This window comes from Diplotaxodon limnothrissa, linkage group LG17, assembly GCF_057381915.1.
Source record: "Diplotaxodon limnothrissa isolate DT_005_m linkage group LG17, D_limnothrissa_male_GT1.1, whole genome shotgun sequence".
NCBI classification, from domain to species: Eukaryota; Metazoa; Chordata; class Actinopteri; order Cichliformes; family Cichlidae; genus Diplotaxodon; species Diplotaxodon limnothrissa.
The window spans coordinates 1,993,053-2,009,882 of NC_140612.1; the positions used below are offsets into that span (position 1 = coordinate 1,993,053).

Below are 16,830 nucleotides of genomic sequence, written 5' to 3' on the forward strand. Positions count from 1 at the left end.
GTAGAAACATGTCAGGGAAATGTCCTTTTTATTGAGAATTGGCTGCTAAATTGGGAGGGGTGTGTTTGGTACATAATGTGAGCATACTGGGGCGAACACAGTTCAACTGACAGACCGAACTAGCTCCCAGACTCCATTTATGTCGTATTTGTATAGGTGTTTCACATTATTGAAACTTTAACATCTACAGTTGAATTGAGCTGTCAAATGTGTATTTGTCCCTAGTGGGGAGATCGGGTTGTGAGACTCGCTGTCAGCATCACCTCATTCCTCATCACCCTCAAAGGAAACGGGGAGGAGAGTAACTCGGAGACTCTAAATTATCCCGCTCTGCGTCCCTCTCTCGCATTTCTTCTAACATTCTTTTTCCACATTCCTCTCGTCTTTCTTCAGTTTGTCTCCCTCTATCCATCTCTGTCTTTCACTTCATTCCTTCCTTTTTTTCTGTCTCTGATTGTACTTTGCCAGCCAGACTTTTGGGCTTTGGGGTGTAACGCTGCAAGAGTCAGGTTGTAATAACATGGCTGTGATATGCTTGGACCTCATCTGGAGTCAGACCTCCTGAGAGAGCAGGAGAGGGATGTGAGGACTGCTGGATAAAGAGAAGCAGAGAGGTGAAAGAGAAAGACAGACAGAGGATAATAAAAGAGACAGAGGAGAGCCTGTGTGAGAGGCAAAGTCTATCCTGGGGGCTCCTACAGGGCCACGAGGATGTGCCTCAGTGTTTTGTCTGGACCTTCTGGGGCTCCCAGCGAGGACGTTCAGTAGTTGTAAACCTGCTGACCTTCTTTGTCTAAACAAAGCTGCACACTGAGCTGGAAAGAAGAAAGATCAACCCTTTCTTTACCTTTTCACTGCTAAGTGAAGAAATGCAGTCACAATTGGCACAGGCAGCACATATCATTGTTTTTTGGTGTGTTTTATTCACTTCAAAGCACCACTGACTCCACAGGTCAGAGGTCAGGTCAGATATATATATATTTTAAATGCATTAATATTCTTTATGCCTTTGAAAAAGCACATTGGTTAAGGGACGTTCAGTCATGCTTCAGCTGTGTGTGTGTGTAGTTTTTTTGTTATGCCCACATAAACAGCTGATCTGCATAACTTCTGCAAATATCGCCTAACTATACTCACAAGGAGTGAAAGTCTTTGTTACAGCTTGTTCAGACTGCAGGAGTCACTCAAGGTGTTTGTTGGGTTGCTTTATCAGAAAATTTCAGTTAGATTTTATGGATTTTGACTTCTTACGGTTGTGTTTATTCACCTAACTGTTCCATTATTGGTGCAACTTTTTTTAAAATGGGAATTGATTCAACCGTTATCATTTTCTCGTATGGGTTTAAAAAATCCTTTGTTTTATTTTCATACACTTATTATAGTTCTAACGTCTTAAGATCTGGTCCATGAACCTCTGCCGTTTTTCACCAGTAACCCATGCAGCACACTGAGTGTGTCAGTGAGCTCTAGGCTTAGCCAGGCAGCCTAACCCCCTCGTCATGTTGGCCACAGTTCGCGCCCGCAGCTCTGTTTGCTGTTTTAGGCTCAATTGTGCTGACGGCCGGGCCTGTGTCCGTCTTCTCGCTCTCTCTCCGTTTATTTGACTTCTCCAAAGTTTAAACCGGTTGTAGAAACAGTGCTTTCTTATGAGTTTAGTTTTCAAATAAGATCTATGCATGCTTTGGCATATGTTCAGAGCTTTTTACCCTCTAGCATCATTGGTCTGCTAATTTTATGAGTTGTACAGGGTCCAGATTTGGCTGCATATCAGTACCAGCCAATCTGGCTGAATTATGTGATGTGAGGTGGATTTGGTTTTACTCTTTGTCAGCTATGTAAATGTATGTAAATGTATGTTCCTGCATGAGTGCTTTTGATTTTGCACTTTGATTGAATAGTCAAATTAAGAGTGTACAGTTAAAAATCATTAATCATTCATTATCACTCCCATTTCAGGAGAATAAAGACTGTTCAACAGTTATTAAGTGAAAGGAGTCGTATGAGCAACCAGCCACTAAAAAGCTATGCAAGAAAAACAACTTCTTACGAGGATGAAACAAACCGTTCTTTCAAACTGAAGCCCCCTATCAAATTTTCAACTTCTGTTTTGTAGAGAAAGTCAGTTGATTGTGACACAAACCCAAACGAATTCCCCATTTCTTGCCAGAGCTCAGTGATATCTTTGGCTGGCGTTTTCCTCACTACTTGATCCTCCATCCTCTGCTTCTTTGCTTCCTCCCCTGTCCTATTTCACATATTCTTGCCACAATGTGCTCTGTAAATCACCAGGAGTAGACTAAGAGCACATCAAGCAGACCTCTGTGATTGAACGAATGGATGAACAGACTAGAACAAAGAAATAGTAAGTGCTGACAAGAAAAAGCCTTAGTGGAAGCTGAGATGGGTCAAGCATTGACATGTAGACTTTAATTGGTCCTGATGAAGACGTGTCGAGATTCTACCGTGTGTGAGAATGAGGTTTCAGATAGCATCATTCTGGCTCGTAGCATTAGGAAAGAAAAGCAGCGGTTTAATGACCCTTGGCTGTTCAGCTCACCCTGAAGATTGGGCTTGCTGTCACATATAACACATCTAACAGAGAAACCACAGTTCTTCAGTTACAAGTCTCCTTGCTGTCTCCTTTTAATACTGCGGCTGACCTGCCGTGTGTGATTACGGCACCCTGTGGGATTTTTACAGCTGTGATTAAGGGTGTAAGGATGATGAAGTTGGTGAAGGATGTCAGCAGAGGAATCGGGATAGTCAGCTAGACAACTAAAAACCACCTTTGGAGTAATATGGGTTTAACACTCAAGGCTCCTTTTTGCATTTTGTAATGCTACTGTACGGCTATCATTTGTTAACATGACGCTTGTTCTTGTAATACATTTATTACCAACCTGAGAGTTTATCCGCTGGTCATTCGACATGACGAATGACTTCTGAAGTCTTAATTCAGCTCAAGACGCTGTAGATTCCCGTCAGTAACACTTTCGGTCCGCTAGTAAAACGTAGTTCTATTAATCTGCGCTCATTACTCCGGATGTAAGTCCCAAAAACTGAATTTTGGAACTGAAACTGAACGGTGAGAAGTGAATCTGAAATTATTCAAGAGCTAAATTTTTAAAGGGTAAAATGCAGTTTCAAAGCAAATGAATTCATTTTCAAAATATAAAATTCAATTTCAATTTAGTGATGATCATTTTCAAACCAATAAATTGAATTTCAAATTAGGATAATTCATATTCAGCTTTTTAAAGCATTTATTCAAGTTATAATTCAGATTCAATCCAAGCGATTCAAATTCACATTTAACTTATTCAAATTCAGTGTCTGATGGCACAGATTTCTGCCCATAGAAAGTAGTTTCAAATAGTAGAATTCATTAAAGCTAAAAAGGCTTGTTTCTGACTGAGGGGCTAAGTCAGTCAAGATCAGGACTGTCCTCTCGCTTCTGTATAATCAGGTAAAAAAGCTTTCTTTATGTAAAGTGTTAAATATTCTCCGTGTTCCCACCCAGATGGAATGAACTGCATGAACAAGGACCACGGCTGCGCCCACATCTGCAGGGAAGCTCCGGGGAAAGGCGGCGTGTCGTGTGAATGCCGTCCTGGCTTTGAGCTGGCCAAAAATCAGAAGGACTGCACATGTATGTATCACATTTGACCTTCACTTACCCAAACCGACGCACACAGTGTCCGTGTCAACTCACTGACACAGCGTGCCTTTAAGTCTACATACGTTTTTCATAGATGTGTGCTTGTCGTTGTATTTTACAATTCACATGACAGCAAGGTGTTATCACTTTGTTTTATAGACCTGATTTTATTGAGGTGATGTATTAGTGCCACGAAGGATCAAAATGTTCCTGTTATAAACATCTGCAATAGCAATGAATGGACCAATTCCACCGGGCCTCCCGTGGTAAAATATACGGTTGGACATTTAATACCAAAATCAGCTAAGCGTTTCAAGCCAAGCTGAAGGATTCAGAAGAGCGATTTCATGTCCTTTTGCAACTCAGTTCCTGTTTCTCACTCCTCGCACCTAGAGCCTGCAGCCCTGGAATTTTGGGCTGCTGTTTTTGATGGGGGAAAGTGAGCTTTCACTTACAATGTTTGGCAAATCATCTCGCTATACTCGCAGTGAGAGTATTAAGATTTTGAAAGCCTCAAAAAAGCTCTAATGTTTCCCCCACTGTGGTAATATTTCATTAGCGGCAAGGGACCCGGTGCTGTGCTGGCCTGTTGAGCATGGCAGCAGTGGACGGTAGTAAATGAGTGATGAAAGAACTGGCAGACTGCAAAGCCTCCAGCATCACACATACAGACGCACAGACCTCACTTTCCTCTGTCATTCTTATGCCTGTTAATCGCATTTCCAGTTCTCTATGTTTGATGTTCTTAACCCTTTAGAGCCGATCGGAGCGGGAACGCTCTGTTATGGTAACTATTTTTAAATCCCAGTAGCACTGCAACCACGTAAGCTAGCGCAAAAATTTTTTTTGCATATGAAACCGGAGGAGTTGTACTCACATCTTATGCCATCAGCTTGTCCTCGGTCACGGTTTCCTTCCACATAAAGCTTTGCAAAAACTGCATAAAAAGCGCTTGCAGGAACAAAAACATAATATTCCAGAAACACGCTTTGCTGGTCCGATCAGCTGTTCAAAACACTTCCTACGTTGGAATAGACGTCAGCGCGAACTTTTGCATTTCCGCCATTACCTGGCCGAAACCGGAAGTGACGTCATTTTCGCGGAAATGTAGTCTTTTTTGCGATCAGGGCCTCAGGGCCTATACTGCTCTTTTTAAAAGTTATCTTTGACTTTATGACTTTCTGTGTCGTTTCTGGGATGCTTAGGACTCATATTGCACTGCTGGAAATAGTTTATTTTGATGCATATGCTGCTTTTTTGCAAATTTGCAGTATAATATTTATTTTCGTTTTTCCTGCAGTGTATAAAAATTGGTGTATTTCAAAAATAAAACTATGAAGACACTCAAAATAAATTTCCTGTGGTGGGAAACTATTTTGTGCAACTTTTTTGTATTTACAGTTTTGAGGGATAAGCCTCTTAAATTTCTCTAACTACAAATATATGTTAAAAAATCAAAAACGATTTTCAATTTTTTTGTAGTTTATTGCACTTTTTTGCAATTTATGTAATTACTATGCACTTAATGAATACATATTATTAAAATCTGGGCTATAATGGTTGTATTGATGTATAGCAACTTGAAATGCTCCCAAAAATGGCTCCACAGCATGTAAAAATATAATATAAGCTCTGGCGGACTTGGTTCTATGGTAGGTCTTAAAGGGTTAATCGACACAGGATGAAGAGTCTTAAGGATCTAAGTTTTTCTATTTACACTTGGTTTTTGTGACCTGTGAACACTCGGCAAAATAGGAGGACCTGAAAATGATGGAAAAATGATAACATAGGAATTCATAGGTGATTGTTTTTATGTTCCAAGGAACAAAAGCTGAAACTGGATTTCTCTGCTAGATACTAAGAACAGACACTGTTCCTGAGTACTACAGGAAGATTTACTTTACTTTCCCTGAACGGTTAATGACCAAACTCAAGCCTTTGGTCTTGTATAGAGTTTATTCAGTGCACGTAAGTAATCACTGTTTGGTCTGTGAAGCTTCATCCAGGTCATCGTAGTCTAAGGAGCTTGGAAAGAAAAGCGTCTGGACATTTTTAAGTTTCTTGAAGACGTTTCACCTCTCATAACCAAGTGACTAGGTGGAGGATCAATAGGGGGTCCGTGACCCCCTTGGGGACACTCCCATAGGGCTTAAATCTGGGACTCTCCACCAATTGCTCTTAAAACTGAAGAAGCTTCTTGGATGAAACGTCTTCAAGAAACTTAAAAAAGTCCAGACACTTTTCTTTCCAAGCTCCTTAGGCCCTGGCAGCAGCCAGGATGGCAATCACCAACACAGTCAGTTCTTCCTGTGCCCTTATAGAGACAAAGCTCCTGTGCTGCAAATAAGAAGGAGGTACTCTGATGTTATTGTGGAGCCATAAAGCTAGCTTTCCATCCAGGCTGAGGTGGATGAAAGAGTAAAACATATCAGATCTTAGGCAGACAAATATTGATGGTTTCTTGTTTTTTGTGCGTATTTGTATTTAAAATGTCCGGTCGTTTCAGAAACAGCAACATATAGAAACTGCTACGGAAATGATTTGAACATGATGCTCAGTCTCCTCTCCGTCCGTTACATCCCGTCTCTCTCTCTCCTCCATGTCTTTATGCTTCAGTATGCGTTTCCTCTCTCTCGCCCTTTCTTCCACCGTAATAACTTTTCGCTCCCTCTCTTTTTTACTTCTTCTCCCTTTTCTGCTACCATCCCATCTAATTCCCACTCAGTGTATTCTCCTCTAGCTCTCTCTCTGTCCTCTCACTCACGTTAAGCTGACTTGTTGACCAGCATAAATCTGATTGCGTCTTACAGCACAAATGACCAGAGATCAGTAATGTAAACAAATATAGACAAATAAACAAGTAAATGAACACTGGCACTGTATTATAAACTCTAAAGAGAGCTGATGTCTGTGTTATCTTCAGTGACCTGTAACTATGGAAATGGCGGTTGCCAGCACACATGCAACGACACAGACACGGGGCCTGTGTGTGGCTGCCACCAGAAGTATGCCCTGCACTCAGACAGCAAGACCTGCATTGGTGAGTGACAGCCACCGAGTTTCTCTACACACACCCCGAAGCTCTCACAGCTGCCTGACTGTAACATCTGCTGTATAATGGAAGGCCTCAGACAGTTTTATAGCTTAGAACAAAGAGTAACATGTACGGGGGGTTGGAGCTGGTGAGTCAACAGACAGATCACCTAAAAGTTCTTCCCCCATACTGCCTCAACCTTACCGTACTTAAGCTCTGTGAACACGAGGGAGCGAGGAAGCTTTTCACACAGACCTTAAAAAAGACGATGGATTCAAAGCTTTGATGAGAATTTCTACTAATGTTTTGGGCTTCGACAGGAAGGGAACACTGCGATACATGTACAGTTAATCATAGTTGCAGACCTGACTGTGACTCATACTTCCAGGACTACTTAAAGTTTTCAGGTCATTTGTCAAACTTACTGTGAATTTATAATATACTCCACTGTTTGGGAATCATATCTGAACATGTTGTTAGCATAGTTAGAACCACTGACACCGTCAGTGATGGTTTATATAAATAAGAAATGTGATACTGTAAGATTAAATATGCTTGTGTGAGAGTAAAAGTTCACACACACACACACACACACACACACACACACACACACACACACACACACACACACACACACACACACACACACACAGTAAGACAAGAGAGAATATAGTGTAACAAATTAAAATAACTCTGCTTTTTTATATAATTGAAGAAGCACAAATAAATGTTTTTTTCCCAAAAACATGTAAAATGCAAATGAAAGATTCAGTGCAATGATTTTCAAACCCAACTCTGCTACTGTATCCAAGCTTATTTAGGAGAGCTAAAGTTCGTATTTATTAAGCATGCCAGCAGTAACATGTCAGGACCGAGGAAACAGTGGTGACATATTTTAAACACATATTGAATAATAATCACATTCATTATATCAGAAGTAATGAGCTCAGTCAGCGAGCAGTAGGGAGCTGTCTCTGCTCACACAGATCATTTGTACACATCCTGGTTCTTGCTTAGAGGAGATTCATTTTCATCTCACTCGCTCTCCGATCAGTAAAGCATGAATAAGGCATTCCAGGTATGTGAAGCCATTCAGAGCTTTTCCTTCTTACTGTTGACTTAAATTTAAGAAACTTTGCTAAACCTGAAAGCAGTTTTCATCACTACAACCCGGCTCTCAGAGCATGTTTATCAGAGCTTGTCGTAGTTTAAGTATATGGGTACAAGTGCTGCTGTTACACACATGATCACTTGTATTTTTGATCATCAGATTACATATTCTAATAATCATCAGGGTCCTCAGTGTACTTAAATAAATGTCGCTACTGTAAGGATTTGCAGTAGGACGTGAAGGTGGCCTCTCATGATTCTCAAACACTTTGCATGGTAGATTCCTGTGTTGGCTAGCTTGGACTGTGAGCAGCGCAGATATTCCGGTGTCTTACAGTACGGAATAAACAACGTTTTCACTGTTTGCACGAAGGAAATGGCACACTAGATACAGTCCTTAAAATGACCATTCTTGTGTAATATTTGTGAAAATTATTTAATTTTGGGGAGTGAATTATTAAGCATAGTTAGTATTTTCAGTTGCTGTTCTTAGTTATTTAAAGTTTTAAGGAAGAAGCTTCACTTTGGCTCAGAGTAAATGAGAGCAGAGACCATCTGTTCAAGTTAAATTGGTGCACAGGAAAAATCTCTGTGTCTCCTGCTAAAAGAGCTGCTGATCAAAAGCAATGACAATATCCCAGTCAGCTAAAGAAAATAGGACAAAAACCCAGGCGTTTATGTGTATTACGAGACGGAGGTTGACATCTGAAAGCTGGAAGATCCTCATATTTGGAAAGTTAAGGATAGCAAAATGAGTCTTATGTGGCTGTTTGGAACTCCAGAAAAGGTCAAAGTATGTTTCCAGACAGAAATCCTTGGATTATTAGCAATCGAGTTCAGAGCTTCGGATGAGACTGTGTGACTGTGGCTCACAGGTGGTTTTTAACTGCCAGCTGAACCTCGGTGAACACAACACGTATACATCAAGGAGAGGTTAAAACCTAAAGTGTGATTTCATATTTAATGTTACAGATGAGCTGATGAGTCTGTGGTCAGTCGTGTCTGTGAACACTGGTGAACATATAATTATCTGATGACATTTTGATGGCTGTGTTTGAACACTGGACACACCTGCCTCGCTGTCTCTCAGCCTTAACACTGGAGCAGGTTGCTGTGCTGCTCTTCAGCAGCGCCGGGTTTTGATTGCCACTAACCCTTTTTCCTTCCAGCTGCTCTGAAGAACTGGAACACTCGATGAAGAAAAGGCTGTGAAGAGGAAGCAAAATGAGAGCGGGAACACTTCTCTCCCTCTTTTCCCAGTGTCTTGTGTGTTTTCTCTCTCTGTCTGTCTCTCTCTTCATTTTTTGATCAAAGCAAGGACCCCCTCTGTCTGAGTGTCCCAACTGCTTTATGGGCCTACCTTTAACCCCCACCCCCTTTGACCCTTTCTATATAGCGCTACTCCTCTGTTCCTTCTTCCTCCTCCCTCCTCCTGCTTTCTGGTGATAGTACCTGATTGCCTGTCTTGTCTGAGCAACCATGTTCAAACCGAATCAGGTGGATATGGGGATTAATCCTCAGTGCACGAGAGGAAAGAGTGACTATGGGTTGGGGGACCTTTTGTTAGACTCTGTGGTTAAAAATGGAAATCTCAATTGCAGCCTGATCTTAGAGAAAGCTCCCATAAAAGCAAAACTAACCTCCTCCTCCAGCTCTCTCACTACCTCCTCACCCTCCATCTCACAGACTGGTTAAAAACCAAAGTCGCTGCAACTCCATCCACTTGTACCTGTTCTTGCTCCATACATGTTAACCGAGGAAAAGGGACTTGGAGGGTTCACCCATCCTCACTTTATTACCTGCCATTCCTGCTGCATGCGTCACTCACATGCCACATCGACCGTTTGTCTTTCATTAATCTGTCTGGCTGTTTGTTTGCTTGCTCAGCTGCATAGGAGAGCCTGTAATTCACTTTTGTTCTTTTTCCTTTCAATTTTCTTTCTTTTTTAATTGAAGGACTTTTCTTTTGCTGCTGCTGCTGTTGTTTGTAGCAACACTGGTCCTTCTGTTTCGTCCCCAGTGCATTGGTTTTACCATCTCCTCCTCGCTGTAGTAGTAGAGTGGTTCAATTCTTCCCACTCCTCATTCTCTGTAGGTCTGGCTCTCTAAAGCAACTCCCCTCTCTATGGGACTTCGACCACCACTTAGTCCCATAGACTCTTTAGGGATGAGTGGCTGGGACCTCTCTCCCTCAACCCCTTCTAAACCTGTCTGACACATCCACATCCACTATGTCTCCCACTCTGACAGATTATTTCACACAAGAGATGGTATGCAGCAGCTCTTGCTTCGGCACTCACACACATTCAAATAACTACATTTTATCCACTAGCTCAGCACCAGAAAAGCCTGCATTCATCCCTGAGTGTGCTTCAGAGAGCCCTCCACTTTGTCCATCATGTGCCTGAGAGGAGAGGGAGAAAATGGTCGCAGGCTGAGGCAGACGTTAATTGCCCCCTTATCTATGCCCCTTTCCCCCATCCACACCTCATGAGACCGAGCATGTACATCCAAGGCCTGTCCTTTTTGAAGCGAGTGGCGTGCATTCACAGAGATGCTCATTCAGGCCTTAATGGCTCAAGCCCAATAAAAGACCACCTCCCTCTCCTGCTCATCGCCAAACCTACCATCCCCAATGCAGCACATGCATGCCTCTTTAACAGCCATCCGACTGCCTTCTTCCACCCCCACCCCACCTCCGCTGCCCAGCCTTTGGGAATGTGGTTTTTCCAGCGTTGACTGTTAAAGCCAGTTGTGACATGTGCCATAGACAAACAGGCAACCAGCGCTGCCCCCAGACTACCTCCTCCTGTTTTTTGTTTCTCTGCATGCTCTCCTTACACCCCCTTCAATCCCCATCCCTTCAGACCTCCTTCCTTCATATAGCTCTCCCACTGTGGGGCATGATGGGACTGATGTTTTTCTTCTTTCTCTGCTCTTCTGTGTTTTTCATTCCCTCTCAATCATCTCATCTTTGCTCAGTTCTTCAGGCAACTCCTTCCACCCTGTGACCTCTTGTGCATCACTCTTTCTGCTCTTTCTTGTCATCCCTCTCGTCTCTGTGCCCACGTTTAAGGCAGCTCGTCTCGAACATGTTCCACGAGTGACTTCCCCTCCCTCTCTTTCTCGTGTCCCTCCATCCTAATGTGAGGAAATCATTGCTGACAAAGCATGGCTGGTCTAAGACAGAAGCTCCATCAAAGAAATAAACCCCGATCCCACTGTTCATCCCAACCCCATCCCACCCCTAAAACCCCACACCGCTATCATTAAACAAATCTACTCATATGTGGGCCCTGAAGCTCCTTCCCTTCCCTACCTATTGTCTACCTACCGCTTCATTTTGAAAGCTCCACACTGATACTGATCATTTTCATTTCATTTTGTTTTGTTCTTTTAATTTGCTCTGGGGGTTCATCATTTGTTTGGGGATTAACACTCTAACAGGGATTTTGGCGCCTCTTCATCGCTTCTTGCTTCTTGGCTTTGGTTTTTTGCTCAAACGCCAAGAGGGGCTGAAGGTCTGGTCATTTGGGCTTCTCATTAACCTGCTGCTCACTGTTTGTCCCCTTGTTACTTGTGTTTTAGAGAAAGATGAGGCTGCAATTGAGAGCTCTGAGTTCAATGCCACGTCAGTAGCTGATGTGGACAAGCGGGTGAAACGGCGGCTACTTATGGGTAACTCTTTTCTTCCTCTTTCTATGTGTTGCTATGGCGCTTGTGCTTGTATTCCCGACTCTACTCCTATCCGCGCCCTTCTCCTTCTCCTCTCTAACTAAATTTTATCAAGAGAAAATTGGAAACCCTTCGGGGCTCACTGCATCTACCCCCACAGTCACAGTTTGCTTTATTTTTTTTCTCATATCTGATGAGATTTAAAAACACGGGTAAAACAAGTCTCACTGAATAACTCTACTTTTCAAACCTCTGGAGGCCTCGAAGGTTTTCTCAGTGACTAACATTTACTTTCCCAGTTATACTCCAAATGTTTTGTTTTCCACTTCCTGTATTTCTGATTACTGATGCTCCAAAACAAAAGGCTTTATAGAAAAATAAAGGTCATAGACCCAACTTTCCCCATGTTGACACAAGTGTAGCATAAAAGGTTCCAGCTGTACTTAGCAGAACGTTCTCATAACCGTAGCCATCGAAGAGGTAAGAGGCTGTGAAACTGTAGCAGCCAGATCCCTGGTTCACATTGATGGTTCAGTGATGGTTTGTACCACTTTGAGGATGTATCCATCTATTCCGCCTTTAAATTTATTGCAGATCAGCGTCTGTGCTATTGGTGAAAATTTTGGAGCCACTAATCTTAATCCCAATTGTAATTAATTCCAAAAACACCAAGGGTGGGCTAAAAACATCAAACTACGATTGAGTTAATGAAGGTTTGGAGCCTACCATCAAGCGTGGTTACTTTAACACCTTTAAAATGACTTTGTAGCACCTCAATCAATCAGACTTTCACCAAATCAAATGGGTGGATCAGTCAAGATGTGCCTTTTCTGAAGCAACACATTTCTACTCTAATTCAATGCCTGGGGTCTTTTTGTTTCTCAGACAGGAGTCGAGCAACTTAAAGTCCTGCTGTTACCAGATGTCCTGTATACTCTGTGGTCCATTAAAACATGTTTCAAACTTACACGAGTTTTCTTTAAGCAGGTTCTGGCCACTGTGGCTTGAAGCAAGGATGGAAAATTGGGTTTCGCAGGCTTCCTCATTCCTCTTTAGCTTTTCTTCCATTTTCTCTCCGCTCCCATTCATCTTTTTACCAAATATTTGATTTGCTCACATTCTAAACCTTGCTTCATCTCTTGTCATATCAGCAAGCCTCCTCTTCTGATTTTGCCCCAAAAGTAGTGTTACAGGTTTGCTGAAAGTCTGTCATGTATGCCACGCTGGAATGGCACAAACCTCCACAGAGAAACACGATTCTGTAACAAGCAGCGCCTCTAATTCATTCATGTCATGTGTAATAAAGATCTACTCTTTCCTTTTGTGATGCCTAGCTGGTTGTCAACAAGATCTTTCCATTTTAGCTTTTAACCATTAACCATATCGGCTGGACCAATAATAACCATGCAGCAGACTCCCATAAGAGCTGAAATAAGTCGTGTTGGACAGCTCCATGTCCAAAGTCTCTATTGAGACTAGATTTACAGCAAACAGCAGGTGACACATGTGTTACCCAAACCAAACTAAATACTAAGAACCCATCTGACGTGACAAGTCAATTCCTGATAATAACTGCTGTTGAATTAAAATTTGACTGACACTGATAAATGCTGATTTGTGCCCTAACATATCATAGAGAGATATTAGCCTGGTCCTAAACATGACCCTAATTCTGTAAAACATTAATACCTCACATGCTTCCTTCAGATCTGTGAGCATAAATATGTATATGTGCTTCCTTAGAGCACAGAGACCTCACCACTGCTGCACTGAAACTGTCTGAGAGCATCAGTATGTTAGATTTGACACTACTATCATTTTTCTCTCTGCTTCTGAGAGAAATGGTGCTGCAGTGTCCACCCTCGTTGTTGCAGATGACACAGTGTTTAAGACTGATCGAGCTGCAGCCGAGGCTCTAATGAAAATGTGCTGCTAAAACGAGCCATAAGGAGAGGGAGAGGGGAAATAGGGAGGAAAGAGACTAGGCTTAAATCATTCTGTGACAGCTCATGGTGTTAATATTGTATGAGCAGCTAAAAGTGGATCAGGTACAGGAGAGAGCAAAATGTAAAAATAAATAAATAAATGGTGCTACAAGGGAAATCATCACAGTTGATCGTGTGTCATGTGTGTTTATGTGTGTGTTTATCAGTGTTGGGAAGGTTACTTTTAAAATGTATCCCAGTACAGATTACAGATTACATGCCCCAAAATGTATTTTGGAATGTATTCTGTTACGTTACTCAATGAGAGTAACTGTAACGGAATACAGTTACTCATATTTAGTATTTTAAATATGTAACGGCGGCACATGTATTCCGTTACTCCCCAACACTGGTGTTTCTATACATAGCTCAGTAACATGGCCACCGCAGGATCGACAGTGGATCTTGTCGAGTGCTGAGAGGTCATGCCACTGTTCCCTTTTTACAGCAGTGCAGCAGGTCCTAATCCTTTCTGCTTTAGCATGCACAGTTTTATGCTCCCCAGCTTAAATAAATAGGAGATGTGTCCTCCTCTCATGGAAAGAGTTGGCAACAGCAGTCAGTGTTAATATGTAAGGAGTGTAACAGATATGTATGTACAACTGTTTTACCTTTTATTCCTCTTCTCCTGTGTGGCCTGTTGTAATCCTGACAGCTGAAGCTGGACTCTTCTTCAGTCTGTATCATCTTCCAGCCTCCTCTCAACAATAGCAGTTTTAAAAATGGCCACATCAACAAGTATAAGCATATATATGTTTATGGTCAAATATTAAAATTATGTAAAATATAAATATACTACAAAATAGCTCTACTGGGCTGAGCTAGGCTTTACATGGGGTATTATCATCCCCACACCAGGTGACGTGGACGCCAACGTTTGTGAATGCTACAACTTGAGAACAAGGTGACGTAAGATTTTGTAGTTGATACCTTAGGTGCGTCTGTTAGGAGGCTGAGGGGTAGCACTGGCAGTTGCCAGTATTTTTTAATAAATGGAGCTGGGGGATGATCACTATGTGAGGCTGTCAGGGACTTGGGCGTGTTTTTGAGGGATTAGCTCACATTCCAGCAACAAACAGTGCTCTAAGAAACATAACAAGCCTTTAAAATGTGCACAAATACACAAGACACAAGGAAAAAGATGTGACCCCTGTTAACCACACTGGCAAAAGCAGTTCTGAATGCTTAGCAATGAGGAGAACATTTTTAACTTTACTCGGAGCAGCCATACTAAATGGCGTGTTTTAGGCTACTGACACATTAATAGACGTGTCACTTGCAGAATTCTAAAATTTTAAAAGAATTCTGACCAGAGGCATCGCTTAAGTTTGAATGTTTGAAGGAAACCTCTATAATTTGTATATATCACTTTCTTGGGGTTTTTAGAGTCCATATCTGATGTATGGACGTGATACTGAATAATCAAAGGGAGCAGCTGTGCACATCGCAGGGTCTTCTTGTAATTGACTAAGTAAATGAATATAACCTGAATAATGAATATTAACTTCATCAACTGTATTGCTTGGTACACTGCTTGTGCACACAAGCAACCAGCAATCAGGAAGACGCTGCAGTGGATGAAAGCAAAATTTCAATTAGTGTTAATGTGTGCACTTTAGAGCTGTGAACTGACAGATTTTGTTACTTTTTAACAAGGTCAGACATGAGAAAGTGAATGAGGTTATTTTTGCAGGGTGATCTTTGAGCATCATTGAAATCACCATATGACGACCTGTTTTAATCAAGGCAGCCGTCTACGCTGAACTGCTCACATTTAATTTATGTAACGTACTCACCGCAGAGCCCACAGCTGAAATATAATCTTCAGGTCTACTTTTCTGCATGCTGAACACAAGACTACAGCGAGTATTTGTTTGGTAGCAAGCACTGTCATAAACTTTCAGCAAGCACCAGTGAAAGCCTGTCTCTCTTTTCTTTGTATCCACCCTCCATCGTAGAAAATAAAAATAAAATACAAAGAACGGATTATTGCTACAAGTCCCACCACTCACTCTCAAATAAACCTGAAAGAAGTATTTGGAGTTATAGGCTTGGAGAGGAAAGTATGAGGGGCTTGTGCCGGATGTCAGGCAGGCCCAGCATTTCATCAATACTCCCGAGCTCAGCCTGGCCCTGGGGCTGGGCTGGGCGTGGCGATAGAGAGGCTCACCCTCAGCTAATGACAGGGCCCACTGTACTCGGTATAGATCACCCTGACCCATAAACAACATCTCCACACACTGACAGGCACATACACTTTTACTGTACACACCTATGCAGACACACTGACCTCAATGCAATAGACATTTGTGAGACACACACTTGACAGAGGCCTGAGTCCGGGACAGGGCTCTGCTGTGTCTTGCCTGGATGTCGAGGTATCTCTCCTTCCAGTCTTTGCAACTACAAAACTGCCAGCTGTCATTCTGAAATGCTTCATTTGAGCCAGACATTTACATTTGAAATCATTTTGCATTCTTGCTTGGAAACTTTTCCAGCAAGAGAAATGGGCATTAAAAGGATGATGAATGCAGAGTGACAAACACATACGGACCAGAAAGCACAGATTATGGGATGGTGGCGTGAGACTGATGTTGTTTGGTGCTGCATGAGGGAAAACAAACAAATGTACAAATACCTTCCTGTTTCCTGATAGCAAACATCAGCCATCTTGGCTCAGATGTGTTTGTGACTCTGCATTCTGAAAGGGCATTATGCTAATGCACTGACCTTTAGATGTGGATGTGTTTGCCTGACTGAATAGGCCTTTCCTACTTTGCTCTTTACTTCACTCGGGCACACAATCTCCTAGCATTTTAATTAAAGGAAAAGCTGCCAAGAGAAAGGAGGTGGGGGGCGTCCCTGCCAACGCTATTTAAGGTCCAGAGTGTCATCTTCTTAGGAATTAAATAAATTAGATTGGATGTTTCTGAGGTGTGTTTGTTTCCTTAAATTTGTTATTATACTATATTCTAGTATTCTTTACAGAAATACTTTGGTACGATTTTCTCTGGATCTCAGTCACCTCCACCAGAAGCAGAACAGATACAAAGCCAATCTTCCTTATTAGGTGTAGTTTTAATCAGTTCCTCTGGATGTCAAATTTCAGCCTCTTCAGCACTTCTGCAGGCCCATTGAGCAGGTTTGTGTTGAGCTTTGCTAAAGCAACAGCAGCTGGGCAGGTAAGCCAGAGTTACCATGGACTTGTGTTTGTTTAGGATCAGCTCAGGGAATACTTATCTCCACCAGATACAAGAACATTTTTCTCTAGGAAAATATACACTTGAGCTCTGATGAATGTCTTCTAGACTTACAGCACTCAATCCACTAACTTTATTTTTCATCTACTGACCCTTGTGTTTTCTTGT

The 16,830-nt window shown here is 42.0% G+C and overlaps 1 protein-coding gene across 1 annotated transcript in view; it reads left to right on the top strand.

The window, feature by feature from the left end:
- The window catches only part of scube1 (signal peptide, CUB domain, EGF-like 1), a 120,339-nt gene that overhangs the window by 68,142 nt on the left and 35,367 nt on the right, over window positions 1–16,830 (top strand). Inside the window, exons 5-6 of the mRNA XM_085376815.1 lie at window positions 3,521–3,649; window positions 6,582–6,698. Coding sequence (XP_085232941.1) covers window positions 3,521–3,649; window positions 6,582–6,698 — 246 coding nt within the window. The remainder of the gene's footprint in view (window positions 1–3,520; window positions 3,650–6,581; window positions 6,699–16,830) is intronic.